Genomic DNA, 15,929 nt, shown 5'->3' with positions numbered 1-15,929 from the left:
CAACAGCAAAAAAAAAAAAAAAAAAAAGGTTTAGCATTATCTTAAGGTGTGATTTGCTTCAATACAAAAGACTACAAGACGTACAAGATTCATGATCTGTGATTAATGATCTTTTGCTTTTATTGTTAATAACAATACTTGGGCATCATTTAACAAAAAATAAGAACACTCTAACCCGGAGCCAGCTGCTGCTTCTGCGTCACTGGGCAAGAAGAAAGCTTGCTGGTTGGTCGGTCGTGGTTAGTTGGAAAGAAGAAGAAATGGTAGGTGGCGGTGGAATGAGGGATTTGCGGAGGAGGAAAGTGAGTAATGAGGGAAGACATGCTCCTTGTGATGTGTGTGTGTGTGTGTGAGAGAGGGAGGTGGAGACAGAGGAAGGCGAGAGGAAAGGGAATGTCCCAGAAACGACAAATAAGGCACTTGACATATGAGAGAGAGAGACAGAGGGGGTTGAGAGAAAAAGAGAGAGAGAGAGAGAGAGAAAACATTAAAAGCATAACAAAACATGGCTTTGCGATAATGACCTCCTGGCACCGTCAAATAGAGAGAGAGAGAGAGAGAGAGAGAGAGAGAGAGAGAGAGAGAGAGAGAGAGAGAGAGAGAGAGAAACATTAAAAGCATAACAAAACATGGCTTTGCGATAATGACCTCCTGGCTCCGTCAAATATCACACTTGAACACTCTTTCCATATACCAAATTTTGGCCTGGGTTCTTCAACATTACCCAAGCACCTTGGCAGTTACCTCTGCCATGAGGAAGGATCCATTCATTCCAGTCAACGAGGGACAAAAAAAATTAAAAACAGAAACACATTCAAAGCTGCAGTTGGGCTAATGAGATAGATTTCAAACAGCACTTGCTTGACATACAGTCTCTCCACAAATAGTAGCCACTACTCAACTACAGATGGGTAGAGGCAGAGCTATGAACGTGGGTAGTAGACACGACACTGCCCTTCTCTGCAGATCAAGATGTACGTGGAAATATTGAAAAATGTACTTCAAAGATTAACTCGAGGGAGGCATTGCTTTGGCATAAGTGGATGAAGGAGCCACTAGCCGGGCCTAACAGAGGGCTAGCTACCATTTGAGGAAATATGCTATGATTGAGAAATCATTTCCCGCCTGGTGTTTCGTGAGATTGGAAGTGAAGGAAAGTCCCCAATGCTCGTCAGAAAGTGTGAGGCACACGGTTGAAGAATACAACCAAACCCAAAGAAGAGGAAGCGCCGGCTTGTGCAAAGGCATCGCAATTGCTAATTGCATAGACACAATTGAGGAAGATAAATGCCCCGTCTTGCCCTTTCATGAAAGGGATCCTCCGTTTGTTCACTTGTCATCCAAGCACAAAGCCAAAACAATTAAAGCGTCGAGGTTTACAATGGCATTTGTTTTTTCTTTTCTTTTGAAATGAGCCGTTATCGGGCTGTAAGGCACACGCAGTAAGGGGCGAGGAAAGCTACGCGGGACGTGGCGTGCTCACTCCCCCCCTCTTCTCCAGTCTCCAGTTTCGCCGGCGAGAACATGTGCGTCCACGAGCAAGCACGAGTGAGCGAGCCATGCCGCTTCCCGCCGTCTTCGTTTGGCTTTGTACAAATGAAGGTGTGAGTGTTGTCGTGCTGTGCAAAAGTGTCAAATTTGCATCTCCCTCTTTGTCACTGTATGCCTTCGACTCCTGCCGCCACCGCCAAACGAGTCCTTGCAGTGCCGCGCACGTCCTTGCCGTCATTCCACCTTGCTGTGGTTGTTGTTGTGCACTGCGTAGCCATTCTGCAGCGGACCGTTTGCCTTTGGGACCTTTTTAGCGTCCTCGTCTTCCTCCCCGGACTCGTCCGTCTCATCCTTGTCGCTCCGCTCGTCGTCTACTTTTTCCTGCAAGACGAGAAGAAAGCAATTGTGTGCATGCGTGCGAACCTTCTGTGCTAAACGCTACTTTACGCACGACGACAAGTCCACTTTACTGCCATTGTAAAAAAAAATTTAAAAACAGTAGCCGAAAAGGGAAAACAAATGGCTTCTAAATTTGACACACCGCAGAGAAAAGTGCATTAAGAACGTTTTGATTCAAATTCGGTTCTTGCGGTCGCAATTCAATTCCATATTGATTTGAATGCTTTGCTGTTGATTCCATAAAAAGTACATATACATAAAAATATTGATGACAATGTGTAGATAGTAGGGATGGGAATCTTCACCATCAAAGCGATACGATACACGTCTCGATACACTGCTAACGATTCGATGCATTCACGATTCATGGAATTGCCAATGATAAGATGCGATACGATTCTCCCATCTCCTACGATACAGTACGATTTAATTTTAAAACAATGCGATCCAGTGCGATACGATACAACTGCATCTTACACATCGTATCGATTTTCCGATGCATATCGATGAATCTTCCCAACCCTAGTCGATAGTAAAGCTGTCTAAACACTGACAAAGTAAAGCCCCCCAAAAAGATGTAAAGCCTACACCGCCCCCCAGTGGCCAGGAGCTGATTCACTGAGAAATACGGGAGGGGAATATTGCGATTCATCAATTAGTCTGCAACAACAAACAACCCTGCGCAATTTGGATAAAAAATAATAGTCTTCAAATCCGAGCAAAGTCAATCCGCTTTCACTCAGCTTCCAACATGAACCCGCACATCTGTACACTGTGACAATCAGGCGCTCTAAATTGGCTATTTTGGGACGTAGGTCTTCTTACGTTGTTGGTGAGGAAGCGGACAGCAATCCGTATGATGAGAATGGCCCAGAAGATGTGAAGACACTGCAGCACCATGAGAAGTCCATTGAAGAAGTAGTAGCCAAAGAAGGGCTGGTAGACTGTCACTGGATACACCCAAGTGCAGTAGATGATCCTGCACAGGATGAAAACATTTGGAGAAGACTTCCCATGCCCCCGGGGGGGGTCCAACGTTCACAGTAACTTCTTGGCGCGTAGCTCGCCACCGCGGGCTCCAGTATCTCTCACTTAGAGGGTCCTAATCGCAATGCTAACCGTTAGCGTGTTAGCATTAAGTAGGCCATTCTTAGGCCATTCTTGTTTGGGTGTTTTAAAGAAGCAAGGTGTCCATGGAAAAATCCTGGAGCCGGGTCGCTCACGATGAGGCATGGACAGGTGCCACTGTTTTTCATTTCAGGATGGATTGTTTTTTGCAAGTTGAAAAATGTCAAGTTTGGCGTGCAATTACAAACAGTACCGGAAGGGGAAGATGATGAGGCGAGTGACGATGAAGACTGCAGCGAAAACAATGAAGATGTAGTTGCAAGCATTTCGCCAGCCAGCATAGTTGAACATCTTGGCAGACTGTAAAGAGAGAGAATGGAAAACAGTGAAGCTTTTCTCCACTAGGGGACAGTATGGCATTCGTGTTTCTGTCAGTTTGCAGTCTCGCTGCTGAACTTCACCTTACCGACATGGCAAGTGTTGGATTGCAAAACAGTAAATTGTGTGTTTACCTCGAGAAGGTAATCAGAGGAGTCGTGCACCAGCATGATGAGCGTTCCAGCGCGGATGTAGTTGACGCACCACGAGAAGCTGATGAGGAGGATGGTGGCCACATGGTGGACAATCTGCTCCTTAAAGTCCTAAAAGAGAACAGCAGCACAGAAGAGAAACGATTGACGTCTCTGCTGGCTTCAAACTTCTTTTGTGCCTCTTTGGCAAGATTTGTACGCACGTTGAGCAAAGTTCAAACAAGCGCACGCAGACGTTTTCAGTCTCATACACACGTGGGAGAGCAGTCCAATGTCCACCCGCACATGCCAGATTCCAAAAGCGATCACACGGGGAGAAGGCAGAATGATTTTGCCAGTTTTGTCCCCCGGCCCCATAAGATTGTGTGTTGATTTTGATTCCATTTTTCATCGGCTTACTTTGCGTTTGACATCGGAGGCCACGCTGAAGAGCAGCGAGGCGTAGAAGCCCAGTTCGATCATGTAGTACCAGTACTGAGACGGCAGCAGAGTCTGCGGAAGGCAAACAAAACAACATCATTTTCTTTATCGACGAGTCCTTGACAAACTCATATGGAATGCTTCATCATTCAAATGCGCTTTCAGGAAACGTACCAGCACAGGAAAGCCTTGCCACATCTCCTGCACATCATACAGCCAGGGTTTCTGCAAGAAGAACGGGACATGTCAATGACGAATACATCGACTGTCGCAGCACAGGGACGAGTCCAAACCAGCAGTCAAACTTGGATGTGAGAAATGGGGGGGGCAAATGCGGGTCATACTCACGTCGATGAGGGCGGCCAGGCCAGCGATGAAAGCAAGGAGGTAAAAGGTAAATCTCCAACTACAAGAGAAGACACACACACACACAAAGTTTTGGCTCAGTCAATGGGGAGAGGGAGAAGATGCACTTCCTCAAGCGTACCATTTTTTAAGCAATCAAAATGGCAAAGATGGCAGTCAACGGTCAAGTCTGCAACCACAACATAGTTAGCAGATCAGTTACTCTTGCTCCGTGTATTTGGAGTCGGCGCCAAAGTTGTCGATCTTTGCACCTTTAAAATATCTATCATGTCTTACAAAACAAATCCCCAAATTCACTTTACAACATGGGAATGACTGGAAAAATGTTCCACTGTGTCTTTTGGTGTGACAGGTGGCCCGAAACGGATGAAAAGACGCCATGGGTCCGACAACACCCAGCCACGCACGAGAAGGGCGAGTTGGGCTCAATGGACAGAAAAAATGTGGACAAAAACCACACACAATGCTGCTTGCTGTGAGTGTGCGTCGCACAATGGTTGGATTGACACGAGTTCCAACTCACGAAGCTAAAGACACGAGTGCGGCTGATCGACACGCGGTCACATGGATCATCATGGATCAGCGTCACAGCTTCCAATATAATGTCAGGAAGACTCCTAGAATAATCTGATGAAAGATGATCTGATCTTATTCGTGATGTGTAGCGATTGCGAGGTAAAGTGGCTCTCCAAACTTAGCGAAGAAGGACCAAGGCCGACCCCCCCAAAAAAAACTATTTTCTTAATGGGAAGTTTTCAGTCATGCTCACACACCAACATGTGCAGCAGTGGCGATTGAGTTACTGCGGCGGGTCATGTGCTAATGATTGTGTGCGACGGGGCAAAAGGTCCACGGAGGCTTTGTAGCATGTGCAGGCTAAAAAAAGAGCGCTACTTTTGCCCACAGAAATGTACTCATCGAGTCAGGAGTGACACATGAATGGCAGCTGTTTGGAGCGCCGCTCTGGGCAACGTGACGGCGTGTCACACGCTACGCATTCGTTGCTTACCTGGCCTCTCTGAACTTTTTCAGCAAACTGGGCCTGTCCTTATTCCTCCGTCTCCGAAACCATCGTTGCACTTGCCTTTCCGAGAAGCCCGTCTGCTTGCAAAGACTCGCCACGGAAAGCTGCAATTGCGCAAAGTGGCACGTCATTCACCCGGGGGAGGCCGACCTCGCTCGACGGCTTTTTAGATATTTACCTGTGAGGGGTTTTTGCTAACTTTGCAGTAGTAGGACTCCAGTGCAGGGTTGGGGGGTACCCTGAGCCGTACCGTCTCTTTTACCCCCAGCAGAGAGGCTAGGGGCGTTGCCACTGTTCTGCAAAACAAATACAAAAAAATAAAACAAACAGATAATTACAAAAACTAAATAAAATAAACAAACAAATAAATAAATAACTCCTTTTTAATTAAGCAGAGCAGGGAGTGAACATTAGGAGCATGTTTTGGAGTCAAGGGCTAAAGAATTGCCAAACCAGACACAAATGTTGAGAATCACATGATTTGATGATGATGATGACAAAGACACGGACAAGCAGGCACGGGCACACAAACGGACCTTTCAAAGACCTGACGGACGATTAGGAATAAGAGGGCGACGGGCAGGGCCACCCACAAATCGGTGGCTTTGGCGTACACTCGTCCGTCCCGGTCCTCCAGGTCGGCCCAGCCCAACCCTTCTGGAAACCACAGCCGCTCCTGCCAGAACCAGGCGCTGAGCTCGGACAGCATCCTAAAACACAAGAAGCATCAAAGTGAAGAAAGACGGGACAGGCACGCACGTTGCGCACCCAGGCCCAAAGAGTCACAGCGCTCCACCCTAAATGTGAATGCAGCGGGGGGTTAACGACCACACGTGCATTCCACGGGCCGGGCCAGGCCGGACATGAGGCACAGCTGGTACCGTGTCGTTTCGAGGATTGTGAATGTGGGCGGCTGCATTTGGCTGATGCATAAAGCAGAGGCCGAGCCTGCGGAGGGAGGCCCACGAGAGGGAACGTGACTCAGAGCCACTGCGAGTTTACATTCATACTTTCCTACAGCACCCAAGGCGGACATGTTTGAGGGAGTGGCGGCCAGCGTGAAAGGGGAAGCGGCGTGCGAGCCATTACTCATCATGCGCGGACGGCGGCGGCGGGGGCCCTCCGTACTCGGGAGTGCAACGCTCGAGCTGTTCCCAGCCACCGCATCTGTAAATACTGAAGAGCTTTAAGCATTTCCATTTCCATCTCCACCAGAAATCAGATCAGTGGCATGTGTGACTCTCCACTCCCTCGACAACCTTGGAAGCATGCAGCTTTGATTCTTTTTCGGATTACAGAGGGGCTAACTTAAACACTTAGTATTAGTGTTATATGTGAATCATATTTTGTGATGTTGCTCACTTGATGGGTTTAAAACTATCCAATAGCTCCTGTTAGGCCTCAGAGCCTTTAATTATGGTGTCCCTCAAGCTGCGGTACTGGGACCACTACTATTCTCTCGATGCTCATCGCGTGTAACCTCAGACTGTTAGTTTTGTCGACATTTTCTCATGTCATCATGTAGACATTATCCAACAAGTACGATCCCACCAGACGCAGTGTGCACTGGGGTTGGGTGGAGCAAAATATGCTCAAGTGAAATTTATTGTCAAGCAAGATTTAACGCTTTCGCGTGAGAATCTATAGAGGAATTTTTGTTTCAAAAAACAGCTGAGGACAAATGCCAAAATTCGTTGTGTTTCTACAAACTGGTTTTAATTATGGAAGACTTTTAATTATTGAGAGCGTTTGAGAGCTCTCAAAAATTGACATGATTTAAAGATGAAACGGAGGAACAAGCTTCTTTGACAGCGATGTATTGTAACACTGTGCTTTTTTTTTCTATTATATCAATTTTCTAAAGCCTTTGTTCTCGTTCCTGTCCTGCATTCTCTCCTTTTATTTATCAATTATTGAATTCAATTCAATGGGAAAATGGTTAGCATAAGTATTTCATTTTATTCTGCATCTCTTTTCTATCTTTTCTAATCTTCAGTTTTGTCCGCTACCCTCCTCTAACCGTCTCCCCTCGTCAATCTTATTGAAGGGATGACAACATGAAGATTCTTTGCCAGCGTCATGTGACACCGTCGCGTATGCTGCCGTCTATTTTTCCACTTTGAGACTCGTGCGGCAGACGAGGTGATGGTGCAATGTCCCGTAGCACTCAAGCAGAAATCTAAGCCAGAGCAGATAAGAAAATGACTTTCTGCGCACAAATCAGGTAAAAAAAAGTCCAAAGGGTAAGAACAGGCACGTTTACAAACACACATAATAGGTGGAGCTGCAATGTTGGAGGGAATTTCCGAATCAAGGCGATATATTATGGTTTATGTGCTGAGATCATCTGTTGATTTCAGCATATTCACCCCCCCAACATTCCATTGGTGTAGCGGATCATATGAGCAGGCTCTGACCATTTTAAAGGCCCAATGACAGAAGGGGATGCCTCTGGCAAGGGAGGGAAACAGGAAGTTGTGTCTCTTCTCTCTTCCTCACCACAATGCAGCCTTCTAAAGACGTGGTTGATTCAAAAGAAGGACTCACAACTGGCCTAAGTTCTTCTCAAATCAACAAACCTAAAACAAAAGTCTCCAATGGTAAAATCTCTCAGTTTTGGGTAATCAGACCGGACCGGGCAAATTGTTTTCCCGAATTGGTGGCGGCATCGCTGCAGTTTTCACAGCGACACCGCCCAAGCCTGAATGCGCTCATTGTGGGCCGAAGTGGCCGTCGGGGAGGCTGGCACGCTTCTCGCTCACAATTCATTGGCTAGTGCTAACTCGGATCAGGCCTTCGAGTGGCGAACCCATTGTGGGAATTTTCGACATTCCGACTAGGCTGACGGCCGTCGGGCAAAGACGGTAAAAGACTGTATTTGATGAGCTGTTACGCAAATGTTGTCCATAGAGTAACTAGCGATCACAACAAAGTCAACTTGAGTAGCTTTCACACTGATTTGTGACTTGATGGGTTATAAATGAGGAGATTAAATCAGATACTAGCAGACAGAGGAGAAACACCCCGTTCAGATGACACGGGGTCACACTTTACTTTGACCCTACATTGCTAACAATTCAATCGTTGTTGGAAATAACAGAAAAGTATTTCACTTATCTGTGTGAAAAGTGGTGACAACGTGTGAAAAGCAGTTTGTGCGTTTATAGTAGTCCTCGAGGACCATTTGCCCAAGACACTGTATGCAATTTTAAGGACCAGATGTCCTTCAATGGTAGCATAAATTTAATCCCAGTTTTGGGGAAACGTTTTATCCTTGAATTGTCAATACTATTTCCCAATGCATTTTAACAGGCATCAACTGAACTCCAATTTGGGCGATTGGTGGGCCGAGCCAGTCCCTAACCAACAAGTTCTTCAAATAGACTGAATAGATTGGTCAATCCGATGGGTTCTATTTTAAACTCGCTGATCGGCTCCAAAGTCCTGATCGCGCCAAGTTGTTTTGACCCCCCCCCCCTCCCGCAAAATAAGGGAGAACAAGCTAACTTTGGAACTGCCGGGCAGATGCTATGCTATCAATGTCTTGATGGGTTTTGTGATCTATGTCAAGCTTTTTTTGTATTATTTAGATGTTTCATTTGTTTATCTCTAACTGCAGGGCCACGCAGTGAGCTGCCAATAAAGCTATATTTATTTTTCATGAGTACGAGGTGAGTGCTCCAGTTTCTGCCGATGTATACATACAGTACACTTCAATAAAGATACTGGGGCAGATAATGGCACAAATCACGAGCCTTAAGTAAGTCATGCTTGATTAGTAAATCAAACGCTATCACTTATTCATGTGTGTACTTAAGAACAATGCAGATAAACAAAGCACAAAACGTACATGGCAGCCGTGACTTGAGCTGGAGCCCTGCCCAGGCTGACCAGCTTGGGAGCTGCAGTGTCACCACGGACAGGTCGCCTGTCAATCGCATACCGCAGGACAAACGAGCAGTCGTGTCTATGAACACCAGGGAATATGCATTTTTGGGTGGACATAGAAGAACATGCTAACTTCACATGAGAAGGGCTTGTAGCAAAGATGGAAACTCTGAAACCCAAAAGAGGCGGACGTGCTAACCACTTGCAAACTGTGATGGCTAAGCTTGCTCGTGTTACAGTCTTTTTCAGCTGCACTCCCAAGTTAGTGCTTCATAAAACAGTCATAAACATGATAAAGGACCGTAACAGGTCTGTCAGTATTTGATTTGGGACACACTCACTCTCCCACTTCGCAGATGCTACAGTGCTTGTCAGTCACAAGACTTATCGTCCTCCCATAAACCAACAGACGTGTGAACAACCTGTCACCCACCACCATACATTTTCCTTTGCTATTCCCGCTCACCTGAAAGTTCACACTGTGCAATATGCAACCTGCATGCCGGCATCTGCACAATATAGCCACATTACTTTTGTACCTACATGACAATTACTGCAGCTGAACCCGAATAAACAGTCTTTTTGGATTTATTTTTTTAAAACCGTACTTCTATACATCAGCTAAACCCCGCTATGCAATTTTTCATTTACTAAAATTGCTTTTTTATTATCTTGTTATATTTGCATCAGTGTTGGGCGACCAACCAAATTAAAAATGTCCTTGCTCATGGTGTTTTGTACTTTTTGTATATTGAGTGTGTGTGTATGTGTGTGGCAAATATTTGAATCTTAAACAGCACTCAAGCAGGGCAATTCAAACGCAGCGAGGAGTCTCCGTCTGAGAACACATTATGGACGAAGGATTCCTGAACGTGATTAATTTAGATAAATGTGGAGGACCTTTCGTCCCTACGCGTCCAGCTGTGTTGGCCTACAAAGCTATTAAATGCTAACAGCGACGCCGAGTAGCCCGATGCCGGCAAAAGCTGACCACGACATGTTTTAAATAAAATGTATAGAGGTTTTGTTTTGCATTTAAGAGATGTTTGGCAGCGTTTCATGACCCGAGGCCCGTTATTTTGAGCTAATTAAATGACTGTCGTGACTGCGTGATGACGTCGTCGCTATTCGCCTGCCAAGCCGTCGCAAAACGCACACAACGTACATTTATTGACACGAGAAGCGAGAAAGGCGGAAAAACAACACTTACTTGTTTTTCCTTTTCTTTCTTCCTGAGGAGAAGTGTGGAATTCGGCTTGGCAAAGAAAAAAAAGTGCGGTCTCCACAGAGACGAGCGAGCTAACGGTGCAGCTGAATGAATGTGTCCAGCTTAAGCTTAGCACACGGAGGCTTTTTACATCTTTACCCACTCCCCGAAAGTCCAATATCACTTTTCTCGTCAAAAATAAAAAGAACGGGTAAGAAAAAAAGCTTTAAAATGTCCTCAGGACGCCGTTAAAACCAACCAACTGGAGATTTCCACGCGTGGCGGTAGAGCGTGATGCTGCAATGCGCCCGCTTGGTGTTCCCCTCACAGTTGTCCACTTATTTTTTCTTTTTCTTGTTGTTTTTGTTCGCACGCATTGTCCAGACTGCCCTATTGTCCTTCAGCAGGGTCCGTCAGGCGTCTGGGTGCATGTGGCCGGCCAGAGGCGAAAATTGGCCTGGGGGGGAAGCCAGAGAAAAGAGTGCGGGGCGCCGGCGGTCGCTTGGAAGGGAAAGCGTTCAGCAAAAGCAGGCCGGGGGGAGGAGTGAGGGAATAACGGAGAGGGAGGGACGATGGCTGCCTGGCTGGCTGGCTGACGTCCAAGCGTCCGACATTGACACACATCCGCGTTTTGTCTTGCTTGGAGGACGCAGGCAAGCAGGCGACACAGCGTCCCTCCATCCATTTGTCCCCACAGATGTGCGCAGCTGTGCCCACGCATCGCTGGAGATGTAGCCGCTTCACAACCTCGATATTGCTCTGCTGTTCTTCGGTTTATCTTCCCATTGACAATAGCGTCCTTAAACACATGGATTTCTTCTGTTTGTTTATCAAAATAGTTGTCAATTGTTTTGATAACCGATTGGTTATCGATTAATCGTTGCACAGCATATAGTTGTGATACATATCTGTAACACTACATTGTTATTACTATACAGGTGCTAGTATCCGTTTGGCTGCATATCGTACATTTCAATCATATTTAAACAACAGCACCGTTCTTGTGAACATTTGGTTCAATTTAGACCATTTTATTATTTCGGGGAAACAATGGCGAGCAGTTTCTTTTTGTTATCAGATTGCCGTCGCAAACATTTTACTTTTGTTCGGACCTGCTGCGTCGGCTTCATCTTGTTTGGTTTAACCTTTGGCCGATATTAATAGAAAAAAGGCAGGAGGGTAACGTGTACATGTTGCAGTTAATCAATTGTGACATGTACCGAAGGCTTGCTAACTGCTTGTTATTTGTACCGGGAGGGGAATCCGAAACTTCAGCTCAGTGAGCGCCTAAAGCGTGGACGGATCGATAGACCTACCTCACATGTCACCTGTGCAGTTAAGAAGTGTTTCATGAACACGAGACATGATGTCCTGCGTGGGAAACAGGTTTGAAATGAGAACAGTAAACAAAAAAAAATGTATTATAAAAATAAATACTGTCACTGTCAATGATAGGCTTATTAGCACGCAGCTCCCACAGAGAAATCTATGAGATAACGCACACACTTGGCTCAAACACTGCTATCTCTCTCGCTCTTTTTTTTTTTATCCTGACGCTAACGCCCCTCTCTGGTCACAAGTGGAATCACGTTTAGAAATTTTCAGTTCAATTTTTCCTTTACAAATAGGATTAAGATAATAAATGATAATGTTGCTACAATCAACAGTAAAAATTATGAAAAACATTCACTCATACAAAAACACATTTTCAGGGAGAAATAATGAATATGTTAGACAATTCCGCCATTCCTAGCTTTGCACAACAACAAGACACGCCTCAAGTATGATACTTTTTATTTTAACTTAAAAAGAGAGCGGATCAAAAACAGGGTTCAATAAATTAGAAATAAATATAATTGTTGTCGTCATTGATAATACATACATTATAATTACGCCATTGCGAGAGTCTGACACAAAACGGGCCCTCGGAACGTCTTGTTTTTTTCTTTTGTTTTCTCTAGAAAAATTCTAAAATGAAAATATTGCAACCCACTCAAATCCCCTTTCTCCCCTCGATAAACAAAATAATTAGATAAATAAATAAAAAATAGCTCAAATATTAAAACCTCCCGAGTAAAAGTGCAACCCCCCCCTTCCCAGTGTTTTTCACCTAAAATCTACGTAGAAATTTAAAATAGGTTAGTGATCTCCCATTGTACAATTTGGAATGTAATAATCAATTTTTATGAAGATGATAATGTTACTAGTGGTAGTAGTAGTAGTAATAATAACAATAATAATAATGACAATAATAATAATGTTTTGTCCCTTTTCAGAGTTGCTAAAGATCTTTTTGCAAGTCTTTTAAATGCTGTTTGTCCACTGTTATATACATGATGTCCTTTTTTTCTGTATTTTCCTTCTGTGATTCTGACTTTTTTTTTTGTCCTCATACTGAAATGAACCCACCGCCAGCCAGTGGATCCTTCTATATTTTTCAGGTAATAGAGATGTATATGGAAGTGATATATCAGCACTTTTTTTTTTTCAGAGGGGGGGTGGAGGGAGTAAACCGTTCACATACGGCACGCTCGCATTGGAATTAAACACCCCGTCAGTTACTAGGTGGCGCTCTCACCGAGTGTGGTATGTACACTTGTGTGCATATGTGTGTGTGTGTGTGTGTGTGTGTGTGTGTGTGTGTGTGTGTGTGTGTGTGTGTGTGTGTGTGTGTCAATGCAAGTATGTGAATGCACTTCGCCGATGAACAGATGCGACAGGAAAGCGCTCTGGAATTTCCACCTCTGCTTGGAAAGGTCACCTATGGACGGACAGAGGGAGGGAGGGGCGGATGGATGGATGGATGGATGGATGGATGGATGGATGGATGGATGGATGGATGGATGGATGGATGGGTGGATTGATGGATGGATGGATGGATGGATGGATGGATGGATGGATGGATGGATGGATGGATGGATGGATGGATGGATGATAATGGCGGTGGTTGAACAGGGGGAAGAGAGAAGGACAGAAGCCTTGTTAGACATGTTTGGGGAGTTTTCTTTTTTAGCAAGCTCATTGTCACGTGGGCCTGTTGTTGAGTTCTCTCGTGTTGCAGTCCGTGGTGAGCTCGCCCAAACGGAATGATCAAATGCTGACAATTTGCTTTAACGTTATTATATGCTTTTTTGAGAGGGTTTTGGAGGCAAATGGAGGCTGTGTGTGTTATGCAGAAGCATTTCTAAAATAGCATGACACTCCTTTATTTATAATACGGGCTGCTGTGCGAAAGCACCTGCTCACACTTGCCTGACAGCTGCCACACATTTTTTGCATGTGTCACATTTGGATTGCAGTCACAAGATTCTCTGCGGGTTCAGTGACGTGCGGTGAGGTTCATGACTGGGGAGGCACTGACATCATCCCTCCCCCGGTAAAATTTGTCTGACACCTAACCGTGTCACAAAAAAGGTTGGGGAACGCTGATCTCGAGTAGTTTTTTCATTATTTAATTTGAACTATTATAACTGAAATCCCATATCATTAGTCTTTACAGATAAAAACACTAAATAATGCACATGAAATCAAGCACTTTTGGTTCAAAATGATACAAAACTACTGAAATTAAAAGGAAAATGACTTTAAAATAAAAACATTGAATTTGTTTTTCCCCTCTTCAGGATGGCAGGGGAGGCACTAACCCTTGCCTCCTCTGACCGCACGTCACTGGGGTGTTTTTTTCACCAAATTGCAATACAATACTATGGAACCATCAAACTTGTCTAATTGGCGTTTTTAATTTACTTGCACATAAAAGTTCAACAGAAATTGTATCTAAATCAGTGTTTGAAAACAAACTGCTGTAAAACGACTGAAAACGTTATGTATTGTACTTCAATCAAAGGTTTGTTTTTGTAGCTTTGATGCGATTCAGTGATTTTTCCACCACCACTAGAGGGAGCCTACTACACTCTGAGACTCACTGCCTAAGGTTCTATTTGATGATTGTGTTCCCCTTGAGGCTCCGTGGCAGTCTTTACCTCTAAACAGCAATATTACAATTATAAAATAATAACTCATCTTTTTAGATATCAAATCACGATACTACTTGTCTACATGTGTTCAGTGACGCCCACCCGCCTCGACGGTACTGTCTTGACATGAAAACATGCCAACCATCTGTTCAGAAAAATAACCTGCAGGAACCGATCAAAAACCAAGCCACTAAAGAAACAAACTACACAATGGCTCAAACTACTGCAACAAATTTTCATCACGTAGTGACCCTTGACCATTATTGATCAATGAGCCCAGGTCAATAGAAAATCAGCATACAATGCACAGTCTGCGGTCACCATGGCAACAGGACACGCAGGTCAGCGCACGGCCGCGCGCTCGAGCTGACGACACACAAACCGCCGACCAACCCAGGCAATCAATTGCCGTGGCAACACAAAAACAGACTGGCCAATCAGCGTACTATATTGTTAGGGGAAGGGAAGAGGGGGCTTTATCGCTCGCTAGGCGACCATTGCCAAGGCAATGGGGGTCCTGCTGAATAACAATTGGATGGAAAAATCTGGGTTGAGTTGCCATGATAGCAACAGAACAAAAGATTAAATCCGCGCATAGCGTACTTCTGCTAATAGCAGTTGGGAGAATTTCATATTTACATACAGAAAATTAAAGTGAATGGATTAATAATCTATAGCTGTGGCCAAAAAAGCAAAGTGTGGATAGGCTCTGACACCAAAATGAATGGAATGTTTCTGGCAACAGACTGTCAGATCTCTCACTTTATTGTTCACTTGTTTCCTCTTTGTGCTACTGTAACACACAAGCTTAGCCACCACAATTCCTCCTGTTATTTGAGGAAACACGGTAACCCGCGCTTTTCTGTTTCCGCTTCATTCACGTTTTTCCATCTTTGTTTTCCCGTGTTTGCCTCAAGCGGTACGAGACTTTGAGTGGCATGTCGTTGCCACGCTCACCTTAATTTGTGTGTTCCTCTTCCCGTTGTTACTCAGTAGGGGCGGTTGGCATCCTTGGGCCTCTTGAGTTGCACTTTCAGTCTCTTCATGCCGATCTGGAAGCCGTTCATCGCCTGGATAGCGGCCTGAGCGCTGGCCGGATTGTCGAAACTCACAAAGCCTGGAAGGGGAGGAAAAAAAAAAAAGAGGACAGGTTGTTTTGATAAATTCACTTCGTCCTGCCTCAACTTGGAGACACAGCAAGGCGTTGTAGATCAAAATAATTCATGGGTGGGTGGCTTAATTGATTCTGTGTAAGAGCCCCCCTTGTTTTGTCTTTGTTTTTGAATCACTTGTCCTTTCCTGTGTCCGATACAGCTGCTATCTGCCCTCCCGCCCCTCCCCTTGTCTGCTCCATGTGTGTATGGGATGTCTCACCAAAACATTTGCTCTGGTTGGTGGCCCGGTCGACAAACACCTTCGCCGAGATGACATTGCCAAAGGGCAAAAACATCTGCAGCATTTCGGAATCGCTAAACTCCTGAGGCAGGTGGTAGATGAAGATGTTGCATCCCTCGGGACCTGCCGCACACACACACAAGACAAGTTTCGAGGAAAGGGGT

The 15,929-nt window shown here is 45.0% G+C and overlaps 2 protein-coding genes across 4 annotated transcripts in view; both read right to left on the bottom strand.

Annotated features, from left to right (window-relative positions):
* Positions 1-88: 88 nt before the first annotated feature.
* cers2b (ceramide synthase 2b) lies at positions 89-15,356 on the bottom strand. Of its 3 annotated transcripts, none has more exons than XR_015066840.1 (12): positions 10,397-10,523; positions 5,835-6,008; positions 5,477-5,594; positions 5,284-5,402; positions 4,257-4,314; positions 4,083-4,133; positions 3,888-3,980; positions 3,471-3,599; positions 3,212-3,318; positions 2,716-2,869; positions 649-1,872; positions 89-524 (listed from the first exon to the last, which is right to left on the bottom strand). XR_015066840.1 is itself a non-coding variant. In XM_085917445.1 (12 exons), the coding sequence occupies exons 3-12, from the start codon at positions 6,005-6,007 to the stop codon at positions 1,726-1,728; spliced, it is 1,149 nt and encodes a 382-aa protein (XP_085773571.1). In that variant the 5' UTR covers position 6,008; positions 11,710-11,764; positions 15,328-15,356; the 3' UTR covers positions 89-1,725. The 3 variants fall into 3 exon arrangements, 2 of the variants coding, with proteins under 2 accessions (XP_085773571.1, XP_085773570.1); XM_085917445.1 differs by lacking the exon at positions 10,397-10,523 and adding exons at positions 11,710-11,764; positions 15,328-15,356 and having other exon boundaries at positions 89-1,872; XM_085917444.1 differs by having other exon boundaries at positions 89-1,872; positions 10,397-10,895.
* The window catches only part of celf3b (cugbp, Elav-like family member 3b), a 14,193-nt gene continuing 13,607 nt past the window's right edge, over positions 15,344-15,929 (bottom strand). The window contains exons 11-12 of the mRNA XM_085917446.1: positions 15,745-15,888; positions 15,344-15,487 (exon numbers count right to left, since the gene is read on the bottom strand). Coding sequence (XP_085773572.1) covers positions 15,360-15,487; positions 15,745-15,888 — 272 coding nt within the window. The 3' untranslated portion in view covers positions 15,344-15,359. The remainder of the gene's footprint in view (positions 15,488-15,744; positions 15,889-15,929) is intronic.

The sequence above is a fragment of the Syngnathus leptorhynchus genome, chromosome 8 (assembly GCF_054491065.1).
Source record: "Syngnathus leptorhynchus isolate UIUO chromosome 8, UIUO_Slep, whole genome shotgun sequence".
Classification (NCBI taxonomy): domain Eukaryota; kingdom Metazoa; phylum Chordata; class Actinopteri; order Syngnathiformes; family Syngnathidae; genus Syngnathus; species Syngnathus leptorhynchus.
Note: the sequence above shows the minus strand (reverse complement) of the source record. Positions and strands in the feature narration are given on the sequence as shown.

Bases quoted from the DNA above. Each gene is read 5' to 3' on its own strand.
- cers2b (XM_085917445.1), bottom strand. From the start codon at position 6,007: ATGCTGTCCGAGCTCAGCGCCTGGTTCTGGCAGGAGCGGCTGTGGTTT. The intron at 3,319-3,470 runs GTAAACACACAA...CTCTCTTTACAG, and splicing joins CCTCTGATTACCTTCTCGAG to TCTGCCAAGATGTTCAACTA. The intron at 2,870-3,211 runs GTACTGTTTGTA...CATCCTGTGCAG, and splicing joins CTCATCATCTTCCCCTTCCG to GATCATCTACTGCACTTGGG.